Source organism: Balearica regulorum, chromosome 2 (genome assembly GCF_011004875.1).
Source record: "Balearica regulorum gibbericeps isolate bBalReg1 chromosome 2, bBalReg1.pri, whole genome shotgun sequence".
NCBI lineage: Eukaryota > Metazoa > Chordata > Aves > Gruiformes > Gruidae > Balearica > Balearica regulorum.
Genome location: NC_046185.1, coordinates 141,619,603 through 141,644,316, shown reverse-complemented (window position 1 = coordinate 141,644,316; position 24,714 = coordinate 141,619,603). Strand labels below are relative to the sequence as shown.

The 24,714-nt window shown below is 45.5% G+C and overlaps 3 protein-coding genes across 4 annotated transcripts in view; 2 read left to right on the top strand and 1 right to left on the bottom strand.

Moving 5' to 3' along the window:
- Positions 1-10,609: 10,609 nt before the first annotated feature.
- On the bottom strand, positions 10,610-19,333 carry TFPI2 (tissue factor pathway inhibitor 2). 2 transcript variants are annotated; one of them, XM_075746163.1, is made up of 7 exons: positions 18,963-19,333; positions 17,597-17,656; positions 15,784-16,001; positions 15,501-15,680; positions 14,842-15,021; positions 13,408-13,581; positions 10,610-11,074 (listed from the first exon to the last, which is right to left on the bottom strand). In XM_075746163.1, exons 2-7 carry the CDS (start codon positions 17,602-17,604, stop codon positions 10,971-10,973), a joined length of 864 nt encoding a protein of 287 aa, XP_075602278.1. In that variant the 5' UTR covers positions 17,605-17,656; positions 18,963-19,333; the 3' UTR covers positions 10,610-10,970. The 2 variants fall into 2 exon arrangements, with proteins under 2 accessions (XP_075602278.1, XP_075602277.1); XM_075746162.1 differs by lacking the exons at positions 17,597-17,656; positions 18,963-19,333 and having other exon boundaries at positions 10,610-11,071.
- On the top strand, positions 19,199-22,939 carry LOC104629405 (guanine nucleotide-binding protein G(I)/G(S)/G(O) subunit gamma-11). The gene is made up of 3 exons (XM_075746167.1): positions 19,199-19,339; positions 19,493-19,595; positions 22,687-22,939. Exons 2-3 carry the CDS (start codon positions 19,500-19,502, stop codon positions 22,810-22,812), a joined length of 222 nt encoding a protein of 73 aa, XP_075602282.1. The 5' UTR covers positions 19,199-19,339; positions 19,493-19,499; the 3' UTR covers positions 22,813-22,939.
- A 272-nt stretch (positions 22,940-23,211) lies between these two features.
- Positions 23,212-24,714, top strand: part of LOC104633363 (putative acyl-CoA dehydrogenase 6) — a 91,243-nt gene continuing 89,740 nt past the window's right edge. Inside the window, exon 1 of the mRNA XM_075746161.1 lies at positions 23,212-23,495. Within this exon, the coding sequence (XP_075602276.1) occupies positions 23,343-23,495 (153 nt within the window). The 5' untranslated portion in view covers positions 23,212-23,342. The remainder of the gene's footprint in view (positions 23,496-24,714) is intronic.

The window sequence follows — 24,714 nt, the reverse complement described above, 5'->3', positions numbered from 1 at the left end:
CTACAAGGCCACCCCATAAGAGCTTTCTGATTCAGCTCATGTGCAGGGAACCAATGCAAGAACCATTACACAACACGTAAGGTGTATATGTATTTCCCATGCTAATCTCCACCCATCCCAGCCACTAACCAAGTATTAGGTGTGACAGAAGACATCTTGTCAGACATGGGTAAATCTGATAGATCATTCATCTTCCTTGTCTTTGCTGTAGCGTTTATATCTTTCCTCTTTTTTTCAGCGGTCAGTGGGATAATTTAATTCTCAGAAACTGTGTCCCCTACAGATTTCCAAAATAAAGAAGGTAATAAACAAAATATTCCTAAATTCTCTTTTGGGTTGAACTTTGAAAAAAAATAAAAATTAAAAAATAATTTCCAGTTATATCACAATCTCTGCCAAAAAAACATTAGCAAAAAGCCAAGAAGTTAATACCAGAAAATAAAGTCCTCCCTGTTGGATGGTGACAAGGATTAATTTAGTGCAGCAGCACCTCCATTAGCTGAAAGGACTGAGAATGTGGGTGCAATGACAGAGACCTTGGCAGTTACCAAATGCTTGTCTCAGTCTCATTTCTGAGATCTTGTGACATGACGGCAGGGTCTAACATAAAAAGGGACAAAAATACGCTACAATAACAGATTAAACCCAGCCTGTTTATCCTGGTTAATCTTTCTGAAATATTTAAAGCTAATTGTATCATTATGAATAGAATAGTAATGTTTTTATTGGGTGCTTTTTCTGGATTGCCTTTCAATTGAATGATAGGCGTATGTGAAATTCAGGTTCAGCCCCGCCCCCCCAAATCTATGACCCTTACTTTACACTGCTTTGTGGCCTCTTGACATGGTGTAGATCTCTTACCTGAGTTGACAGACCTCTGTCTCCTTGCATTCTTCACCAGGTAGTCTACTTCCCCCAGTTCTCCTTCTCTTGCATGTATACAAATACATACATATCTGGCATGAGCAATTGACCTTTTGATTGAATTTTAGCACTCATGAAGAGGCCAAATGACAGCTCTTGGGTCTTTTAAAATCTGCTTATTTTTTAGTCAACTGTGCTTAGGGCTGTCAGTTAGAGGCACTAGAAATTTCAACTTTCTTCAAAGAGATCTGTTCTTTGCATCCTAACCTCGGACCACAAGCTCATTCCATATTGTACACCAAGTAATCTTGGAGAGCAAAAACATTCTGGTCTTGGTTCTTACTGGAACTGGAAGCAGCAAGTGAAAGGCAGGGTATCACAGGAATCTGAACTATTCAGTATGTCAACACTATTTGAAGAGCCACGTGTGCGTCATGTTCTTGTTTGCAAGCTAATTAGATTACTTGTTTTGAAAGATGGATTAATGAATTAATCACAGGGTGTGGTGGATGATTTTTCTTAATGTTCTGAGACTAATTTCATATGAAGGTTTTTATTTTTTTATATGTATGATTCATTTCAGAACTGGAAAACACAGAAAGTAGAAATGTGAAAATGGTAACTGTGTTAAAAAATGAAAATTATAATCACTGCCATCTTTGGCACAGCAGGCTTTCTTTTATGTTATCTGAAAATGTAGATAGTACCAGCAACTGTGGAAAGAGGGAATGACATGAGAGCTTTCTAGTTAATAAATCAGAGCTGAATGGAAAAGGGAGTGGTTTTGATTGCACAAAATGCCAGGCAGGTTTCTGGTTTGCAAAACTGAAACCAGGGGTGGTTCACATCTTGATATCTTCTCATACTGCAGCATTTATGGAAATTCTACTTTTTTTTTTTTTTTTTCTCTTTAATCAAAATAATTACATTTTGGGCAACTTCTAATATTACAAAATGCACTGATCCAAATTTATTGACTCAAAAGCAGAAGGCAGCATGGACTGGGATCTGGCCCTGGATTCTGCAGGAGACACTCATTTCTGGCCAATTCAGCAGCTGCACCACGTCGGGCATTTATATGTGCATGTGCCTTTTCACTTCTTTTCCTGTTTTTCAGTTTTCCTGTTCCAGACAGCTGCCCACCTAATGGGCCAAATTCTGCACATCCTTTTCTTGGCCACCTAGCCCACTGAGCACTGCATGGCGGGATCCTGGTGCTTGGCACACAAGAAGGGAAAGAGCTTCAACGTTAGGCAATGGCAAAGTGTGCAATTCTGAGCAGGACAATTTGCATGAACCATGAACCATCTGGTCTTCAATCATTTTGAAAATTAGAGGTGGAGTCAGATTTTCAAAGATATTTACCTCAATAAATAAAAACAGAGATAAATGTCCAAGGTCAGAGATAAGGTGCCCTAGACACTTTCAAGAAGTGCCTGGGAAATTCCCACTCTATCAATAGGGCTGTTGTGTTTTAGCTCCAGCTGGCAACTAAGTACCACAGGGCTACTCACTCACTCCTTCCTCCACCCTGTGGGATGGGGAGGAGAATCAGAAGAAAAGGGTAAAACTCATGGGTTGGGATAAGGGCAGTTTACTAGGACTTTACTTTGTAAAGGAAAAGGAAAACAACAACAACAATGCTAACAAAAGAATATACACAGTGGGTGATACACAATGCAATTTGGTCATTGCCTGGAACCTGATGCACAGCCCATCCCGAGCAGCGATCCCTCCTCCCCTTATGTACTGAGCATAACATCATACGGTGTGGAATACCCCTTTGGCTAGTTTGGGTCAGCTGTCCTGGCTGTGTCCCCACCCAGCTTATTGTGAAAATTAACTCTATCCCAGCTGAAAACCAGGACAAGGAGTTAGGCAATAGACACTTACTGAAATCCCACAAATCAAACACCTTTGTAAATGTGGTCTTTGTTTCTTGATCCCTTCTGTTTTCACCTTCAGCTGTACAAACACTCTCTGTACAAATGCAACATGTGCAGCTCCTTCCCCAACAACCTCCTTTTGGTTCTCCCTCATTACTAAAACTGAGGAAATAACGGAGATCAAAGTACAGGCTGCAATATCTGCATTACTAATAAAGGGGACATTGTACAGATCAAACATATCCAGTAAGGTCTCTCTGAGACAAGAAAGAGTACCCATACCTATTGCTTAGGAAAATAATCATTTTTCTTGAACGTTGACTGACTGTTAAATGGAAATTAGCAGACAAAACACACAGAAAGATTGAGTTCTACCTAATCATGTGTAGACTGAGTGTGACTATACAAGTATCTGTAAGAGAATAGGAATAGGTATGGCAACGGTGATTGAATGCTACTAATAATGCATACCATTGCTAGGTATGTATTTAGTTATGTATCACAATTTCTCTTCACATCTGCTTAGTTTGAATGCAATGAAATAGAGGAAGAGCTGTCACAGTCATTCAGCAGCTGCAAAAATCCTGAAGTCATGTTTTGGTGTGCTTTATAGAGCATTCAGTCCAGTGCTGCTGAGACTTATTGCATCAGCTGGAAAACAAAATAGTCATTATTTTATGGTTTTGGATGTCTGAAGGAGAAAAATATTACTTTTAGGCTTTTGCCGAGTACAGTGGTGCATTTCAAAGCTCTATCAATACTGTATGCTCCCACCTGAGAAACCAGATAGCTGAATTATTAATTTCTTTTGCTTTTTGTACATTAGCTGGTGTATGACAGTGCTGCAATATGACATGTGGCCAATAAGTTTATCACGTAGTGCTCAAAGGATGTAAATCAATATTGTTCCCTAAAATAAAACATGCTGCTTTGACCATAGAGCCTAGTGTACAGAAAAGGCAGTGGGATGGATTTGCTGGAAGGGGCAGAGAAGGAGGGCTCCGTCGCCAGCCTCAGCACCCCGGCGGGCCAGGTCGCGTGGTGGGAGCCCCCCTGCTCGCTCCTGCTCTCCTTCTCCCCGTAGCCACCTCCCCGTTTCCACCCAGAGTGATGCACCTGGGGCTGTGTACCTCCCCATGCCCTGCTCCTCTTGCTCTGTACCTCTCAGCCTATGTCCCCAGCACTGAGCTGCCCGTAACTCCGCACAGCTCTGGAACAGACATCTTCCCCAAAAAAAAGCAAAACTCCCAGCACGGGCTGTGACTTGCACTGGGAATAGGGATTTCCCCAGGTAATGGCAGTGGGAAGTGCCCTGGGGTGCCCAGCAGGATGGACTCATTCAGATCCTTATTTTTTCTGTGATGTCCTCAGAAAACTTATTTGCATTTCCAACATTACATTACTTTTCGTTTAAGACAGTCACTCATACTCATAGGAAAATTTGGGCTGAGAGGAGCTCGGAGGTCATCTGGTCCAGCCCTGGCTAATAAACACCAAGGGAATGATCGGATCCGGCGTTTCCTGGCCGTTGCGTGAACATGGTGCGGGCAGAGGCTGCTCACCCGAGCGAAGCAGGAGCAAGTGCAGTGAGTCAGAGAAGGGTCTCCCCTCCTCCCTCCAGCCTAGGCTTCCCTAGCCGGGGAATGAACATCGCTGCACAACTCGCAAAAAATGTCTCTCGTGACCAGGAGAGAGCCTGCAAGAGCTGTGACTATTTTATTTTCCCCTGCTTTAGCTTTCTCAAGTGCTTAAGATACATCCTACCTCTCTTCTCTCCACAGAGCTATCATCTGAGCTATTTTTCAGTGGTTTCTTCTTGGGGTGAAGGGTTTCAGCAATAAATAGTTGGAGGGCATTTTGTGGCTCTGATGCCCAGAGCCTCACCTTGTGCAGCTGAGACTCAGCACAGTCGTCCCTAACGCCTTTCAGGCTGAAACGAGAAAGCCTTCAGGGTGCTTCAGTGATAAACTGAGAAACAATAAAATAAAATGAGCTTTTTAAAGAAGAAAACCTCAATCCTAAATGCTACTGAGTGCTCACTATCACATTCAAAGGCATAATTCTGTCTGTTGGGGATAGAAATATTAACTACAGGTGTCTCTTCAAAAGTGAGGCAATAAAGAGTTGGATGATTCTCTGTCAGCTCCATTGCAATAGGTTTGGAAAGAGCTTCGTTATTGTATATCTGGAGATTAAGAGCAGCTTTCTATCAGCATAACTGCAGACTACAGTCTGTAATCTTTTTTCAGTCTCAGTTTCAAAAAATACAAAGTTGAAAAGCAAAATCATGTGACTTCAGCAACATTTACTTTTTTCAGGTGTTTGTAGCTTTGACTAGTTCTAGGAGAATTAGAACTTACTGTGATTCATACTGTACAGTTTTATTTTAGTTCTGCTTAGATTAATTCACACTAGAAGGATGCAAAATTACTATTAGGAGATCAATTAAGGAACCCAGTTTAATTGCCGGTACAAAAGTGACACTTAAAATAGGTGTCTACAAATGTATAATATATAAGAAGGAAGAATATCCAAGCTATCTGAAGACTTTAAACTAAATTAAGGAGATTTTAAAAGTCCTCCTTCAATATAAACTGATCTCTATTTATCTGAATATTACTTTAGATTTTAAAAGAAGATTCTTGAAAAAGTTGGAAAGAGCAAACCCTGATAAAACCTAATCAAGGAAATGCATTTAATGTTAGATATCTTCCAGCATTTTTATATAATAGGCTTTGTAGCAGTTTTGGTCCTAATCCTACCTGAAGACACATTGGAGTGAAGAAATGAGTGAGTTTCCTTTCCCACCTGAAAGGAACCTATTGCCCCACCAGAGCACGCAATCATTCACGTCATACATCCAGCAGCTGAGTGCCGAAATAAAGGTCGGATATTTCTGTTTAGCCTTTGTTTGTTTGCTTGCACCCACTGATGAAAATTGACAAAGAAGAGCTCAAAAAAAGCAGACACAGGTACTGCTGCAGGAGAACACTGCTCTATGCAAGATCACGTTTCTGCACTTAAAGGAGGTTATCAAAGTGTTTGGACTTACTCCAGGACCAATGGCAGAGTCCCTCCGGCTGCCACCGCGGGAGCTGTACAGGCTCCTTGTGCTCCAGTGCGGCAACCTGGGTCTGTGAGAGAGCAGTAAATACCATTTGTCATCACTGATTTTCTCAGCAGACTTCCCTCCCACTTTTAGAGGGGAAAAAAAAAGGGAAAAAAAAGTCTCGCTACTTTCTACTAGAGGCATTTTTAGAAAATATTCTTTTTTTAACATCAGTAAGACTCAAGATTTCCTATTGTTGAAAACTACTGTGATGATGGAAAACTTTTTCCTGGTTTGATAATGAGGTATATTTTCCACCCTTTACTCTCTCAACTCTTTAAATATCTTTTATTAGTATAATCTATCCCTTTATCTTGCTTCCCACACACAGAGAAAAATATCCCATAGAGAATAGTGTTCATATGCATTTATTAGGTACTATGAGTTTTATTACTCTATTTCATATTAAGCTTTAAAAATGTTAATCATGCATTGTCCTCTTAGAAAAGATGCTGCACACTTGCTAGTGAGTAGTAAGCTTCCAAGAAAGCTCACTGAGCAAAAACGTTGTAATTCAGCTGGCAGTTATATGAAAGAATTTAACGTGTAGTTAATATATCAAGGCCTTTAATGAGGATCTAGCATGAGAAAAAATAGGGCTTAATATTACTGCATGATGACCAGCTTGAAGTTCGGCCCCACCAAGTGAGACAACATGATGTACTTTGAGTTCAAACTGCATTAAAAGTCCTTCACGCAAAAGCAGTCAGGCATCTAACCAGCTGTGTCTGGAAGAGCGTCCGTTCTGTCCATATTCATCTGAAATTATGGTCAGTGCTGCCAGTACAAAGGGAACTGCCATTGAAAGGGGCTTGGTTTATTCCCACATAATAGATACAATGTTTTACATTTCCTAAATTAGTATTTAACTTGCCTGAACTATTTCTCTGCTATGAATAGTTCAGACATGAGCTGGGAATGCTTGTTTCTCTGACATTTATTTGGAAATCACAGCTCATGATCCCATCAGTTGCTAATACCTCAAACAGCATGCTTTTATGCATATCGTTTACATAGATTTTTTTTTAATATCATTGCTGGTCATTAGGCTTTATATACTATGATTAACACCCCTCATCCTTGGCAATTAAGTAATTTATCAGATGATAGACATTACTGTACAGGACCACCATACACTGAAAAATTAGGCTCACTTCAACAGAAGCAAGTATCTCTGAACTAACTATCACCAGTGATAGTTATGCATAATAATAAAAAAAAGCTTTCTAGAAAGATAATGAGGCAGATTTTGCTTTCAATAACACTAATGTAAATGCATAATAATTCTGGCATATCCACTGTGTGGTTCTTCCAGATTTACATCACCACAGCTGGACTGCGTTTACCCAGCACAACAGATTTCTTGTCACTGCCTGGATCCAGAACTGTGCCCTCAGCAGTACAGCTGACTTCAAGCTTGGGGACTCCATCTTTCACCTGTGAGCTGAGACACGGCTTCAGTGAATTTTTTTTTTTTTTTAAATGTGGCCCATTGTGTCTAATAATTTTTTTATTTTTTTTTAAATAAATATTGCATGTTTTCCACCTCCTCAGATGAAAAGAATCAATAAAGGATCAGGGACACTCCTGGCAGTCAGAAATCTGACTCCAGGGATACAAGCTGAACTTATCGCCGTTTTGCTCCTAAAATATGGAATTGTGAGAAAGTCTTTTATTGGGGCCAATCACTGCTAAAATAGGTGTGGTGAAAGTTTGCTTACAATCATTTAGATTATCAGTAAAAAAAAATTTCATGTTTCCACATGGATTTTTTTCTCTTCTCTTTTTGATAATTAAAATTCCACTCAGATATAAAGATGAAGCCATTCTCCAACTCTTGAAATACTTTTACAAAGCAATTCCCTGAGTGTTGTCACAGACTAAAGATGAATAATCAGTGCAGATTTTCATTTTTATAGTCTTTTATACAGTTCTTCACAAGATGCCACTAAGAAAAGAACTGGAATTATGGGTTGCAATGGAAAGTTAAAGAGCAGTGATGTTATTTGCACTGGAGTTTAGTCAAATCTGCTTATTTCAGCAACCACTGTTCAGCAGCAGGTATGACTGTCCCGTGCAAATCACTACTCATGAGTTCAAGGGGCAGTTTGCCTATGCAAGACAAGATGAACCCAACCGATTATAATCACTGCTTCCCTCCTCTGCAGTAGAAATTGGTTCTGTGACACATAATACCAGCTGCTGGACACTGGCTACTATAATAAAAGTTAATTTGCAGGATGGCATGGGCTGCATTAATTTTCAACGTGGCAAAACGCTAACAGTTGACCCAACCTTCCTGAAAAAGGAAGTAAGTCATGAGTCATGTAAAATGCTGTAGATGATAGAGAATTATTTAGATTAGTCAAAGCCACAGGAGTCTGGAGGGATATTAGAGTAATGTAAGAACATGAAGCAAAGCAGCACAGTGGCCACTGAAATTCTTTGTAGCTAAAAAAAAAAGGATATTAAGGCATTTACCTGGAAAGGAGGTACAATTTATACAAAGTGGAATAGCTTCACTAAGGGACTGAAAGAAACTTCCATGGCCTCTCCCCTTCCTCTTCTCCCCCCTCTCTCCCCCCACTGCCCTCCCGAATACTCTACAGCCTGCTCACTAGGAAACCCTGCAAGAATTATGGATGGTTTAGGTTAAATCTCTGTGTGGTATCAGGTAGATAAGGGATTAAAACTCAAGCCTCTGATATTTCATCGAGTACCCTAGCAGTAAACCCTTGGACTTCGAATTATGTTTTTATGCAAGAAAAGAAAGAGCATGTGGAGCAGCCACATGACAAAGGGCTGCAGTGGTCACCACTCCTGTGTCCTGGGGGGAGCCCGGTCCCTCAAGAAAGCTCTGAGTCCCTGAGGAGGCATGGGCAGATTATCAAACTCTTGGATCCCTTCCAGGACACTATCTAGGTATCGCATTGCCCAGGATATGTCATGATGTGTGACCAGGCACCCAATTCCAAGATCAAAAAGTAAAGTGAGAGGGAGCTGCTCTCAGATTTTGGGCTCCCTTTAAATCCCAGGTCCACTTGTGTATCTCACCCCAAAATACTCCTATGAAAGTCAAAGACACAGAGAGGTAAGGAGCGATAGTCCATTTCCCAAACATGTTACCAGAGATTATGCCCCACAGCGATGCTGTTAAAAGATGGCCATCCTCTACAGTTAAAAACAGTGTTTAAATTGAACTTTGACTTCTGAAACGGGCTTGTGGGTTTTTTAAGCCATAGTCAGAAATCTGCAACAAATGCAGCTGGTGTGCCCCAAATGCTAGTGCAAGGTATGAAAAAAATATTCAGAGGGACACTCTGGGTTGCTGCTCTAAGCAGCACTGCCAAAATTCGCAGCCCAAGGGAAGGGACACAGGCAGTGTCCATGGGTAGCATGCCCTGTCTCCCCCAGGGAGGTTAGACTGGGCCCACGTCTGTTCAAAGGCTAGTTACCAGAGAAGAGGTTTGGTATGGGACAAACACTCAGAACCGTGCCACTAGTTTCCTGCAATTTTCTGTCACAGAATGTGCCCATTCATCTGCACTAAGTGACAGATTAATTGAAATAAGGTTTTGCGAGATCAAGAACCAGAAATGGCGTGGTAGAAAGACTATGGCAAGCACAGCCGACTGCTTTAATTGAAAATCCAGCAGTGAGAGAAAAATCAGTAAGAAAACCAAATCTTGACTAGTTTTCCCATCATGTTCCCTCTCCGACATGGGGATAAAGCAAACACCTGAAATTTTCGAACTGAAAGTCAATGTCATTTCAAGCAAATAGCCCACTACCCACACAAAAGCTCTTCAGATTGTGGAACATCAAACAGGAGACCATCAACTTAACTAAGCATCTTGAGAGCAGCTCTTTAGAGAGAGCCAGCTGAGCCATAAAAACTGCTGGGGATAAATGACATCAATGCAATTTACTGGCTTTCTTGAAAGACAGACCTCAGCGTAAGGAAATGATTTAAGAGACAACTAAACTCTTCTAGAGTCATAATTAGTAAATAACAGGTTCCATTACACATATTGGTATATACAACTAATTTAATATAATTAACAGAAGCATATGACAGAACAAGCTCTCCTTTTTTTCCCAAACATTTTATTAACATTACTTATGAATTCATACGTAGAAAATATTGTAGGTGAAATGAATTGAAATTCAGACATGGCTCAAATACAAAATGTGAAAGAAGGTGCAATAATATCACCACAGGCATAATCTACCATAAGAAATACAATAGTGCCTCAAAAGAAGGATTATATGAGATTTGCAGAAGATTCTGCTTTTCTGCTTTAACAGCCACCGCATAAACACAAGTATCAAGATCCTCAGCAGACGTAATCAGTGTAGCTCCATTAAAATCAATAAAAATATGCTGATTTATGCTACACAAGGATCTGGAGCGTAACTTTGCAGAAATCTCAAATGTCATGAAAAAGTAATGGCTACATTTTCATTTTAATACTCAAGTAGCTTATTCATTGCCTTTGTCAGAATGTTTATCAAAGTATCCCTGTTCCAAATTTTCTCTTGTGGGATGTAAGTTTATAAGTTTATTTAAGTTTATACTTCTGTTACTGTTATGAAGGCTTCTGAAAGCACTGACTATGAACATAACTGTAAAAGACAGTGTACTTAAATGACAGTGCAAAAGTATGTAAAATGGCAGGGTAATAAACCTCTCAACACACTTTTGAAAGGTTCCTTTTCTTTAGCAAGCAGAGGACGCCCAAAAAAATCCATGGTAGAGATTTAGTTTTGTACTCTCCTTAGTTACACTAAGATATAATTGATTTTTCAAATCTTTATTTGTAACAGCTGAAATATTCTCCCAAGGCAGTCGTAACATTCCCCCATAAAAACATGGAAATCTAAATACCTGGCTTTGCCAAAGTATTACTGCAAAGACAACAGAGCAGAAGAACCAAAATCAGGTTCATTCTTCTTCTATTAAATGCAGTTCTTTATAAAAAGTAAATTGGAAATAAAAAGCAGTTCTGAAAGACAGAACTATGTCGGTGTATAAAACTGTGTAAAAACTATCTTACAAAAGAAGAAAGTGGAATCAAAAGATGTTTCAAACATCCAAGTGCACATCAGCTTTAAGACTTCGGGTTATACGTCTGAGGTTTTTTAATCAGTTTTCTCATCATTTTTCTGCGGAATACATTCATTGGCTTGTCGATTCTTGGTTTCTGAGTCCCTGCTAAGAAAACAAAGGAAGCAGTTACAGAAGCAGTATGAAAAAACTGTTACTACTCTTTGTTGTTTGGGTTTGGGGTTTTTTTATATTATGCTGTTCAAGCAGTTGATCCAATAATAACAAACATATCAGAAACTGTAAAATGTGTTCCAGACTCCCTATTCTCACACACTGTAAGGTCTCCTTTGGCACTGGAGTCCTACTTTGCTGCTCTTTTCCTGAGTAAACATCAAAGTCTTTCCTAGCTGTCCTGCACTGACAGCAGAATGGAAGTAAACATGCTGTTCTATCTGGAGGGGGGAAAAAACCAAAAATAACCCAAACCAAACCATGAAGAACTATTACTACATTTCTCTGAACAACACTGGGGCAAAGTCTAAAATATAACCAATGCTTGTGGGAGAAGAACAGGTAAAATGTTTAAGGCTTCTGCATAGAACTGGGTTTCACACACAAGCTGCAGAGTGGCCAAAGACAATCGGGGTTATCTCCAGAAATGCTTACAAAGGCCGCATGAAATGTGTGCGTGCAGTTGAGAAAAGAAGTACTTTGCAAACCTGACTGAAAACCTTTTGTCTTTATGCTACATATTTACCTGCATGAGGAACCCCTGTGGCCAGTTCCCAATCTTTTCGCTGTCACCCCAACATATTTATTTTCTTCTCCAATATAAACTTTTTTAATGAAATGAATCAGAAACCTTTTTGCTCCAAAAGCTATAGATCAATTTAAACAGCAGTTGCATATTTGCACAGGGAAGGTCAACTGAATTCAAGTCAAGACTCCAAAAGGTAACAGGAAAGATGCTGGGGAGGGAATTATGGGAGCAGGAGAGAAGGAGTGGCTTAAGTTGCCTTAAAAGTTTTCCTTAATGGTGCTGTACACTCCCAAGCTATAGAAATAAATATGTATAGCACAACATTAATTAGCACTAATTATGCCCTTAACTATGGGCTTCAGCTCTACCAAGCTTTATTGAATTGTGAAATCCACAAGTTAGTGAAAAAGCTTATAATCGATCCTTTACATCTGGCTATCCGGTGCTCTAGTTAGGAGACAGCATTTCCCTGCTTCTTTCTTCCAGGAAAAGAGTGAGGAAGGGAGAACCCCCAGGTGGCTCTGGCTGGGTGTGGGCAGGGGCAGAGCGCGGAGGCGAGATGCTGAAGAGGCAGTCTCCTTCCTCCTCTCTCTTTGCACACTTAGGTTGGAGCCTGGCCCAACCATTTTCCAGGTAGTAATAGATGCAAATTAGATAATCACAAGCATCTCAGATAGACTTACCATGCTATTAAAGACTCCCTTACAATACTATAATGGCAGAGACACACTGAGATTTGTCACCCACAGAAATATTACTGCCATGACTAACTGGCAGACAGTATTTTTACTTCTGAGGACTGTGCTCAGGGTGCAATCCTTGCCCCAGCCCTGGATTTCTAGCCCAGAACTGAAGCATCGTCTCCTGACTTAAGCCTTCTGCCTACACATCTTAAATATTGAAGTACTTGGACCTTGTGCATCTCATGTTTAAAACAGAGCTACTGTTTGGCTTTTTTTTTTCCCCCAAAGTCAATGTACATGCTAGATATAGCCTTCATTTTTTTTCCTGTTAGTATCAATTTTTTAAGTATTGTGCTGTGTCTGCTTCCTGAGTCCTCTGGGGATCAACATATAATTATGCTTTTCTCTCACTGATTTACATATCAAATGAATTAAAGTAGACTATTAAAACTAGCAGTAGCTGGTATGAACACAGGACTGCAGGTAAAAGCACAACTGTTTTGACTTACAAGCACAGCCAGTAGCTGATTTGAATAAAACCATTAAGAAAAATCAATTATCATTCTCAGCTCTTCCCCCCCTACAACCACAGAAACAGTTGACTCAGCACAACTGAGGAGGCAGAAATCCTCAGGAATGGGAATGGGAAACAGGAACAGGCAGCAGGGAATCAAGAGAGGCTGATAACTTCTGAAAATGTGAAGGAAAAAAGTAAATTGATTTCACAACTTTAATCCTACTTTAAAATACTTGGAAGAAAATGAGACCTTAATTAAGTGTTCATGCTGGTACTGATCAGCTTAAAGACTGATTCTTTGTGGGCTCTAGTAACTTAATTAATGTTTTTTGTGTGCTCTACTCTACATTTCATTCAAAAATGGTGTAACCACCTTGCATCGCACTTGTCAGAAGGATTTAGTGTTGCATCTCGGTTTTCCCTGCCTTTGAAAACACCAAGACCAAAATTCAAAAAGCATACCCTTGTAACAAACCAAGGTGAGTATTTGGATTGCTTTATGTGCTTGTAACTGAAAAAATTACAAAAAAAATCTTACCTTTTCTGCAGACATTGTAACAATCCGCTTCAGTAACGAAGTTATTGGCATTTCCACCACAGCCGGTATATTTGAACTCCTTACATGATTTAGTCTTGGTGTCATAGTAATAGCGAGGCACAGAAGAAGAACACAATCCTTCATCCTTTGGGCTATAGCATAGCAAGGGACCAGCTTGAAAAAAGAAAAAAAAAAAAGAGAGAAAAAGACAAATTACATAAATGTAATCTCTGTGCCTGGCTTCTTAAAATTTACCCTGCAATAATTTTGTGGCTAAACAGCTCTTGTTCCCATTGAACTGACATGACTCTTACCAATGACTTCAGAGACTTACTACATTTTACTCCTGTGAGTTATGAATTTGAGAAAGCAACAGACAGTCCCAGAAAATAGGATTACTATCCCACAAGTGAAATTCATCAGCTTTCCCCATTTGTGGTGTCACATGTACGACAGCTGAGATATTTACATAGTCTGGTCAAAAGTCTTATTCCATATATATACAGGAATATAACAATGATTCCAGTGGAACTACCTCTGTAGAGGAAAAAGGCACTATTCTGTTTATCCTTGCTATGATTTTGCCAGCAAATCCTGCCCACTTACAGCAAAAAGTACAAAACCCACCACTTTCCTCACAAGAACCACGTTTCATTTTGCCTTAACAAAATTTTACTATTCTTGCTGGAGCCCTTTTACCAATTTATTGGATGCGCAACAGAGAAATTAAAAATAACTCAGTGTTCACCTAAGAAAACACTGGCAATCTGTCTTCAGCCAAAAATAACTGTCTCATCAAGCACTAATAAAGCAGTGACAGCTTTTGCACATTCTGGTAGATCTCTCTTCTTCAAAGATCCTACTTGCACGGGATATTAATCTGGTGTTTATGACAACACTTAGCTTTAGTCACCTGCTTATAATTACCACCTCTCTCATATGGAGAGACAGTGAAGGGTCATGTCAGACAAAAAACTTTTAGCAGAAGTTGAGCTGGCGAGTGCCAACAACCCAAGCCACCTAACCCCATCTCTCAGGCCTGAATTTTAGAAAGGCGCTTCCATTTTATAATAGGATATCACTGCCCTGAAGGTGACTGCCACAATGTCTCATACATCTGCCTCAACACAGATCTCCAACCTTATTTCCCTTCAGATTATACATGTACAGCTCTCTATAAGTTAAGAGATTGGTTGGGTGTAGCTGTGGGCATATTTAAGGTCACAATATTAAAACCAGCACAGCATTTTTGCTCTTTCAGTAACAGCTGAGACAAGTGACACATTAAAGTCTGCAGAAAATATACATATCTGCTTCCCAGAAGTCTTCAAAAATACCACTTTATGGGTATGCAGAGGAAAATATAAAATAAAATATCATCTTCGTGTCGCTTTCAAACCATCTATTTTATTAAAAATTTGGAACAATCATTACTTTTCTCTGGCAGACAGTGGTCCACACAAGACTGCAAATCTCTGAAGTTGTTGCCATTTCCATAACAGCCACCATAGATGAACTCTTCACACCTCATTGAGCTCAAGTTAAAGGCATATCTTTTTAGATGACTCCTGCAAGGTCCTCCATCAGCTTCCATCCGGCATAATTTGGGCACTTCTGCAAAAAAATTAATTTCATCCTCTGTAAAATCAACCCTTCGTGCTCCCCGTACTGAACAACATGGCAGTGCAGACAAAACGCTATTACTCCGGTCGCAGGCAAGTCATAGCTTGTCTCACTACCTGCGTTCTTTAATAAAGTGAGATACGCTTTACAGAAGGAATCTGATGCATTGATTAGCAACTAGATATAAGATTAAGTTGCATTTAAAATATTAATAGTTAAATTCCGCACGTCGCCTCCAAAACAACTGGTTCTGCTTTCTCTGCACAACACTGACATCAGCGAGACAGTCGCGGCAAGCAGGCGGGACAGACGGGGTGGGTACAAAGCATCCCGCAAGCAGCGCAGCCTCCCCGGTGCTCCCACAGACCCTCTCCGTCCCCCTGCCACCCCGGGGGCACGCCGGGGAACCGGGCCCCTTCGGGCCGGCCCCCGGGGCTGAGGAGGGCGGCGGGGCCGCTCCCTGGACTCACTCTTGATGGTCCAGCAGCTCTTCTCGCAGTCGTCGAAGGTGAGGAAGTTGTTGGCGTTGCCGTGGCAGCCCCCGTAGGTGAACTCCTGGCAGCTCTGCGTGTACCTGTCGTAGTACCAGCGCGGCACCAGGGCGCGGCAGGGCCCGTCGTCGGGGGGCAGCAGGCAGGCGCGCTGCTTCTCTGCGGGAGACACCAGAGACCGGGGCTGAAGCCACCTCGGCGGCGGAGGCAGCCCCGGCCCCGCGTAGCCGCCCGCGGGGTCTCGCCGAGCGCCCGCTCCTACCTGTGAGGGTGCGCGGGGCCAGGGCCGCGCAGGCCAGCGGCAGCAGCAGCGCGGGCAGCGGGAGGCGGCGGCCGGCGGCCATGTCGCGGCGGCGGCGGACGGGAGGGAGGGAGGGAGGGAGGGCGGACGGGTGGCAGCGGGGTCCCGGGAGCGAGCGGCGCTGCCCGCCCCGACGGCAGCGCTTTATATGCGCCGAGACGGCTGTCCCGGGCCGCCTCCTTGCGCATGTATGGGAGGGGAGAATCTGATTCAGCGGGACAGCAGGTCACCGGGGCGCGGCAAATTGCGCGCCTGCGTGAGCCCGAGCGCCGAGGGGAGCGGGCAGCCCCCCGCCCCGCTACGGGGAGCTGACACCCCCCCCCGCCACACACACGCACACGCACACACACACACTACGGGATGATGCTCAAAGAGCATTTCCTGTTAATCACGGCGAAATCCGGGACGGGTCACTTAGCGAAAGTCCTCTCCCCCCTCGCCCTCGCCCCCGTGGCGGCCGCTCCCCGTTTGGCTCTGGGCAGAAGGCGGCAGGACATGCAAATCAAAGACGGGAGCCTGGGGCAGGTCCTGATCCAGCCGGGACAGGCACGGAGCCGCTAGAGATAACAGCCATCAACCCGCGTTACTGGTTTAATACCCTTCTGTATAACGCTGATGAACTGGAGAAAACCGAGGCACCGTCAGCGGGCTCGGCCTGCTGGGAAACCCAAGGGGCTGAATGGATGAAACCTTTGGCTAGTTCAAAGCTGCATTTCAGAAAATACCATGACTTGTCTTATTCTGTGGGGTTTTAACCCCATCAGGCAATGCAGTGTGATCTGGGGGAGGAGGGGGTGAGCACCAAACAGCATACTTTCCCTCTTTAATCTATTAGAGCCATTACATTAATTAGTGTTTACTCCAGATTTAAGACAGTAAGAGAGATAAAAGCAGCTGCAAATTAGGCGTGCTATCTATAGATAACAATAAACTAATCTGATCTCCTATTGTTCTTCTCCGCTCCCTTTACAGCAATGGTGTTGGGCCTCGTCCTTCAGGCAGGTGGTGCCCGGGATGGGATTGCATACAGGGCCCTGGAAATCTGTGGCCTGCAGGAAAGAAGCTACAGTCCATATGGGCTGTAAGGAGGAGGAACTTTATAGCATCCTGATTATTTCAGGAATTTACTTTCTCCCCGTGGCTTCTTTGCTTATATCACGGAGGATTACCACCTAGTTTTCTGACATTCTATTTTTCATAAAGGCAAGAAAAAGGAGCAAATTCAACCGCCACCTCACCTAGGTGGCTTCTGGGAGGATATGAATGGCACCTCTCTCCCTCCTTTTTCAGCACTGTTCCTTTTTTCAGAATCTCTAGTGGCCAAAGGACAAGTGGGTGCTTTAGTGGCAGGAAAATAAGCCCTGGTACAGTTTGAGGCATCACCACGGGACACATCTGCCATGTTTTAGAGTCTTATAGCTACAACTGTCAGTAACGGATGTCCTTATTTTGGGGGGCTTTGTTAAATTTATTAAGCACAGCAACTATAATAAAGCTTAGGTAGAAAAAAACCACCCACACACCAACCCCCCACCCCCTACATTTTCTATTTCCAGACAAAAATCAAAAGGCCTTCTTTCTAATATTAGGAAACTCTCATGTGATTTTAATATGACTAGACGTCCTTTAGTTTTCATCAAATTTTGTTGGAATTGCAAAGAAAGTCATTGAAATACCACTGTAAACAATAGCAGCAAAATGAATGCTGTCATGCAAATACCATTTCCCATATTTTCCATTTCCTCTGTGCACACAAAGTTTGAGCTAAACTCACCTGTCCATCAATGCTGCAGCACAGTAACAGCAAAGAAGTTCACTTAGATTAGGTAAGTATCTGTAAAAAATATATGAACAAGAGTAAAAGTTAACATAGCAAGTGGTAGAAAGTCCTTTAGTAACTGCAGTCAGTTAGTCATGCCAGCAGACAGCTCACTGCAGGCTTTCCATGACACGGTTATTGATACCAAGCTGTCCTTCCCATCCTAACCGTGTGCGAGAGCCCACTCTCACATCACTCCCGCACCCTACGCCTGCTACCACCACACCACATGCATCACAATGTTTCTGCTCCCACCAACAGCCCTGGCTCCCCTGGGACCCTGGCTGGCCAGCTCCTTCCACCTGTTTTGGCTGGCCCAGGGACCAGCAACTGGTAGTGTTAAGGGATGCAGCTGCCAGTGTCGGTTAAGGGGGTGTAGAAATTTCATACCAACAGCTGGGAGGGAGGGATCATAGCCAGAAGGAGGGGAAAAGGAACTGATTTTAGTGAACTGGCTAAAATAACACAAATACAAACCCCAAGAGCACTATAGGAGCAGCACTGAAGAAGAAAGATGTAAATCTTACATACTGCTGGCAGCTGCTTACATCTGGTGAGTGGGAAGAGGAGAAGCAAGGAGTATCTTTAGGGGAAAAGCCAGAGGTGGAAAGAGGGAGGAGCAGCTGCCTATAGGGACCTTTGAAGTATCAGATAACAGAAGGACCCATTCTAATAGCTGCTTCCAGGCCTGCAGCTCTGTTCATGGTAAGGGGTGGTAGATTCTGCCTCCACTGGTATTGTAGGAAAGCAGCTGTGGGGATCAGAGATGCTAGGTGCTGTACAAACACACATGGAGGGACCACCCTGTTCCAAAGAGCATAGCCCCCTGTTTGGAATCTAGACCTTGAAAGTATATGCAACCACAGGAGAAGAATGGCCTAGTTCCTTCTTGTGTTTTCTGAACCCATCACTTCTCTTACAGACAGCATCCCTTCCTCAACACCCGACATAACTCCAGGTCTCCAGAGATGCTTTGTGCAGGCCAGGCATGACATCCCTCTCACATAGAGCTGCAATTCTGCTTTGCAGACATACCGACATGCCTACCAACAAAAGTTGCGGTGTCTGCCGTTGACAGCCTGGCCACCTGCCGGGACACTTGACCCAAGAGCCATTCCTTCCCTCTCTACGTTTTAGTCCAGTCCGTTTATAGTTACCATGTCCAAGTATCAAAGAATGTGCCCATGCAAACCACCTGCTGCTACCTTAGCTGCTGGGCAGAGGAGCACAGAGCCCCGGGATGCTGGTGGCACAGGCAAACAAGAATCATTGCGAGGGACAGGAGGAGCAGAAGGAGGTGGCAGGGGAAGAAAGACCTCACCGCTGGGCCAAAACACCCGGTCGACCTCGCTGCGTTTTCCCCACAGTGGTGGCGGAGATGCAGAGGAGGGGGGAGACCAGCACACGAGGGTCGCTGCAGCTCCCCGCTCCGTGGGGAGCCGGGGCGATGCGGCGGCGGGGCCGAGAGCCCTGCCCGGGGGCCGCACCGGGACGGCCGGACCCTCCCTGTGCAGGCAGGGCCCGTGTCAACGCCCCGGCGCCCCGTCCGCGGTGCCGGGTCGGGCGGCGGGCTTTAATCCGGTTAGTGGGGATTAGCGTGGCGATTTAAAGGCCGGAGCGGCGCGGGGAAGGGGTGCCAGGCGCGCCGGAGAGGAAGCGGTCGCCGCCGAGCAGCGGGGCAGCCCGGACGGCACCGCCTGAGTGAGCCCAGGGGCGGGCCGGGGGCGGCCGTCCCACCGTCCCACCGCCCCGCGCCCTCCCGGGGGGCTCCGGCCCCGGCGCCCTCGCTGCCCAGAGGTAACCTTTTGTCCTCCCTTCCTCCCTCCATCCCTCCCTCCGCGCTCTGGCAGCGTAGACGATGCCAGCCATCAACATCGAGGACCTGAGCGAGAAGGACAAACTGAAAATGGAAGTGGAGCAGCTCCGGAAAGAAGTGAAGCTGGAGAGGCAGCCGGTGAGTGGCCGCGGAGAAGGGGCCCGGGGCTGCCCGGGCGCCGGGGCGGACAACGGGACCGGGGCGGGAGCGGGGAGAAGCCCGTTACTCCCCGGGCGGGGGTGCGGGGGCTCATGCGGCGCCCGGCGACACGTCGGGCGGGCGGCGGGGCCGGGCACGGCAGCCCAGCGCGGAGCGGGAGCGTCCCGTCCCTCCGCGGCGGGCCCGGCGAAGACAGGCTCAGCGGAGCTTTGGGGACCGCTCTCCGGGAGAGCCCCGGCTCTTTTGGGACGCCCGCAGTTTGCACCGTCGGGTCCAGCCACCCCCTTTGGGGCAGGGACCGGTGACGGCGCTGCCGACATACCACCGCTAGCAGCGCGTAGGAGCGCCGGTCTTTAACCGGGGTGGCTGTGGAGTGAGGGAGGAAAGGGGCGCTCCGACCCCGGGGTAAGGCGCCCCGAGGGGCCGGGCCCGCCGGCCGCGGCTGTTGGCGTTGCATTTGGCACCCCTGGGCTTCCCCTCCCTTGCCGGTCCCCGGAGCCCCGTGGCAGCGCAAGGCAGCCTTGCCTGGCGAGGGAGGAGCGCGTTGAGCTCAGTTCCCCTCCTCTGTAAAGCGCGTTGGAATCTGCCAGTGCCAAGTGCGGGGGTGATGTGCCGGCGGGAAGCCCTGCTGCGGCACCGCTCCGCGTCCCGGCCCGGCCGGAACCGCACCGCACCCGGCCGGGCTGCGGGAGAAGTCGCCGGGCCACGGCCGCCCTCTCCCCCCGGCACCGCTCCCCCGCTTCACTTGCTGTGCGGTGCCCGGGCAGAGGGCAGGAGCCGAAGGACTGCTGGTGCAGAGCCGTGATCCATCCAGCTGGTCCGAAAGAAACACTGTACTTTCAGTCATGAACAGCCATGGTTCTTTTCCACAGGTGAAGTAGTTTCCAGTGAAATTTTTGTATTTTTGCACATTTTCTATAGGTGAAAGGCATGCAAAAGTGATCTTGCTCCATGATAAAACTAATGTTTCTTTTCTTTTTTATTCTGCATGCCTGCAGAAGCAAACTACATCCAAATAAATGCTTCTAGTTAGGACTAAAAATACATTTATACGTGGGAATCAGTGGCGTTAGTCATGCTAATTACATTGCAGGTCTGGGTGTTTAGACTGGAAAATACAAGAAAGCCAGTTATGTTTTAGCTGTCAGTTAGGTATCAGTGACTGTAGATGTTATGGTATAGTCTAAAGCTGCAGCAGTAGTGAGGGCTCCACATCCAAGTACTATAGATATCTATATCATCCCTCAGAGAGTTCCCAAGCAACTGAAATAGACTCTGTAGGATGTATAGATGATACTAAATAATAATTATTATTATTATTGCCTAAATATTTGGAATAAACCAAAAGCCTGATCGCTTTAGGGAAATGGGTATTTTCAAATCACCTGTAGTAAAGTACAGACAACATCCTCAATTTTACCAGTGCATTATAACATTACTATGAGAATGAAATCTGTGTGGTAGTTGTCACAGTCCCCTGGTACCTGTGGGGGTGTTACAGGGACAGGGAAATGCAGAAGCCTCACTCTTCTTGTCACCAAAAGTAAAAATGTTTAGCCAAAGTTTTCTTGACCCTTTCCTATACCTTTACAGCACAAAGAGGAAATAGCCTTTTGAGTAATTGTTTGAATGAATAAAAATGTCTGAATGTGTATTTAAGGAGACATTTTTTCTTATATGTGGAAAAGGTCCTGATAGTGCTGACTGAAGTAAACCAAACCCTGGTCCTGTATATACTTTGGAACATGACTTTACCGTGGCATAAGGTGCCCCAATTTGAATGAACAGAGTTTGTGAGGCACAGACGAGAAAGGCACATGTAATGGGATTTGTAGGTCCAAATTCTTCTTTTCTGTAAGGCAGCTAGAGGTAGTTAGACCTTATTTTATGCACTATTTAACTGGGAATTAACTCTGAGTTCTTTCTGATGGCTTAAAACTTAATTTTGCACCAGCCATGCTCTGTTAGTCTATGATAGAGCAGGTAAATTCATTGGTTCTCTTGTCATAATTTTACCTATGGAGTAAAATATAATTAAGAAAGAAGGCAAGAGGCCTTAAATTAGAAATACTAGTCATCTAGTGGCCTGGCCAACAGCTGGTTCCTGCTGCTGACTCTGCACTGCTGTGCCTCCGCAGGGATTGCGGGTAGGAAGGGAGGAGGTGGGGACACCGCCAGGAACGTGTCCTCAGACATGTCAGGTATTCGGGCACCAAAGGACGGTTTCCGCTGACATAGGGAAGGGAAACGAGAGATGTGCGTGGACAAGGATCCTCTGGAGCTGATGGGGCCTGCTTGTGCACCCTCAGGCTCCGCAGACACTGTTCCTACACGTGCTGCCTGTGCTCCTGTCTCAGTGAACACACGCTAATCCCATTTCTTCTTCACAGGCGGGTTCTGTGCAGGCTTACCTACGTCAGTGCTAGGTTGCTATGAATGTCATGCAAAGTGTCATGCATATTATGTTCTGTCATAACACTGTTTATTAACGGCTGTTTTATTAACTGTTGTTCAAAATAACCCCAGGTAACCTGTAAGTAAATTGTCTTTCCTAGTCAGGTCTTTACTGGCTTTCAAGACACATGGTTGCTATTATAGAACCGCAAGGTGAGAATTTGTACTACCATGGAAAAATCATTACTGAATGTTTTGTTTGGGAAAAACACCTAAAGTCATAAATACTTTGAAACTGAATTGAAAGTTACTGATCCTGAACCTATTGGCTGTAAGTCATGTTGATGCTGAGGGAGAGTGTGACCTGCAGCTTAATAAAACGATATTGAATGATTAAAGAAAAACCAAACCCACCAAGTTTAACTATGCAGCAGCTGCTGTTCGAGTGGCATATAAATTCCCAGTGATACTCACATGTTCTGTGAATATCGGGCTGTGAAAGAGTGGAAGGAACCTGAGTCTGCACATGCTTAGTGCTGGCTCTGTGGTCAGATCTTTTATATTTGATGGGAAAGTAAATAAGAGAAAGAAGGATGTGAATTCACTGGGTTGCTGTTCTGAGGTACACGGTGAGCTCCGGCGGTAACACAGCCATTTCTCTGTTCTCTCACTCGAGGTGTCCAAGTGCTCCGAAGAGATCAAGAACTACATCGAGGAGCGGTCGGGCGAGGACCCGCTGGTGAAGGGGGTTCCCGAGGACAAGAACCCATTCAAGGAGAAGGGAGGCTGTGTCATCGCTTAGGGAAACGAACCACCCGGAGCAGACACTCTTCCTGTACCTGTAGGGAGTCACTAGCGTGTCCCCACCGCCGCCGGTCATTGTTGAAGAGCACAGGAGCGGATTTCTTTTTTTGTGGTTTTTTTTTGTTTGTTTGTTTTTCTTTTCTTACAAAAATAAAGAAACCAACCCGAACGCCGCCGAGATCCGCGTCGGTCGCTCGGCAGGGACGGCTGTCCCCCGCTCCCCGGCGTGGCCGTCCCTCCTCCCCCGGCGGGGACGGCTACTTTCGCTTCGCGACGCCCGCTTTCGCCACCCGTTTATCGGTTGCTTCATGGCTGATCGTTGGCATTAAAGAAAACCTGCCTGTAACCCGAGAGCCTGCCGTGGCTTGCTGCGGGGGAGAGGAGCTGGAGGAGGGACGGGGCGGTGCAGGGGCCGCCGGGGCGACCCGGACCAGCCGTTAAAGCTCGCCGGGCCAGGCCGCGGCCCTTGCCTTTGCCTTTGCCTTTGCCGGAGCGGGGCGGAGCGGAGCGGGGCAGGCGGTGGCGGCCATGGCCCTGCGCGGCGGCCGGGGCTGGGCGCGCTTGGCCTCGGCCCTGCGCGGTGGTGCGGCTCCGGGGCGCGGCGGCAGCTCGGGGCAGCGGGACGGAGGGCGCGGCGGCGACACGTCGCAGTACCGCGACTTGCGGGCGGCCCTCAGGAAGGTACCGGGCGGAGGCAGCGGCGTTTCCCCGCGGCGGGCGGGCCCGGGGGACGGTGGGACGTTAGGCCGTGCTGCCCCGTGGGCCGAAACAGGCGGGGAAAGCAAGCGGGACAAGAGCACCGAGCCGCCCGGAACGGCTCGGGATGTGTTTGAATGAGTAAACTTCCCCCTGCCAGTGGTGCCAGAAGCGAAGCCGTGTGTCCCCTGCATGTGTCCCGCGGAGTAGCAAAACGCTTCCCTGCCGTGTGCCGCTGCCGCGGGCCGAGCGGGTGGGTGTAGCGCTGCGGGGTGAGCGCTGCGTGCTGCTGCCCCGCTGCCCGGCCGCAGCTCCCTCCGGGCTGCCGCGAAGTGCAAGGTTAAGGTCCGTCTGTGGATGCCGAGCGGAGCCCGTTTGTCATTGGCACGATTTCTAGAAGGGGAGTAATGGGAGGTTACTGTAAAACTGAATCATAAATCAAGAGGAAAGGAGGCACTTCTGGTAAGGTAACGCGTCAAAGGAATGCCAGGTGACAGTCTGTAAGTAATGGTGGTGTCGGTGAACTCTGTTTATTCCCAGCTGACAGGTCAGTGTCACCTGTAGAAGGCTGTGGTGTCATCAAGTACACCTGTGAAAGTTAGATAATGAGGGGGTTTGGAGGCAGAAAGCCCTGGCGTGGTGCACACTGCGGGGGCTGTGTGTGAGGGAAGTCTGCCTTTAAACTATGAGCTGATGAGAACAGGGCTGAGGTTCAGTGCCTACTGCAAGGAGTAAACGGCATTATTGTGGCAGCCACCTATGAACAAGCAGGATGTGCATTCAGAGGTAGGCATTACAGATTGTAAGGGCTAGTCTGTCATTTACCTGCAGCTGAGTTTACAAGACCCAGCTGGTGCTGCAGTGCACTGCTGTAGCTTTTCAAAAACAGTATGCACTGGATTGCCAAATACTACTGGATTGCCAAATATTAACTCATTCATGTGACTTTGGAGCTGTGTTGTCATATCTTCAATAGATGCTTTTTAAAATTACTTGAGGAATCTTATATATTCATGGATAAATTTAACAGTTTCCAAATGTCACCTCTTTCCCAGTTCACTGTGGGCAAAAGATAGTGGAACTACTTCTCAGTCATGTGACTTTTACTTCAGGGTTTGGTTTTTTATTTCTAGGAATTAACTTTCACATTTCCAGTGTTAAAACAGGATAGCCCAAAGGCCATTTAATTAATCAAGTTTTCTGT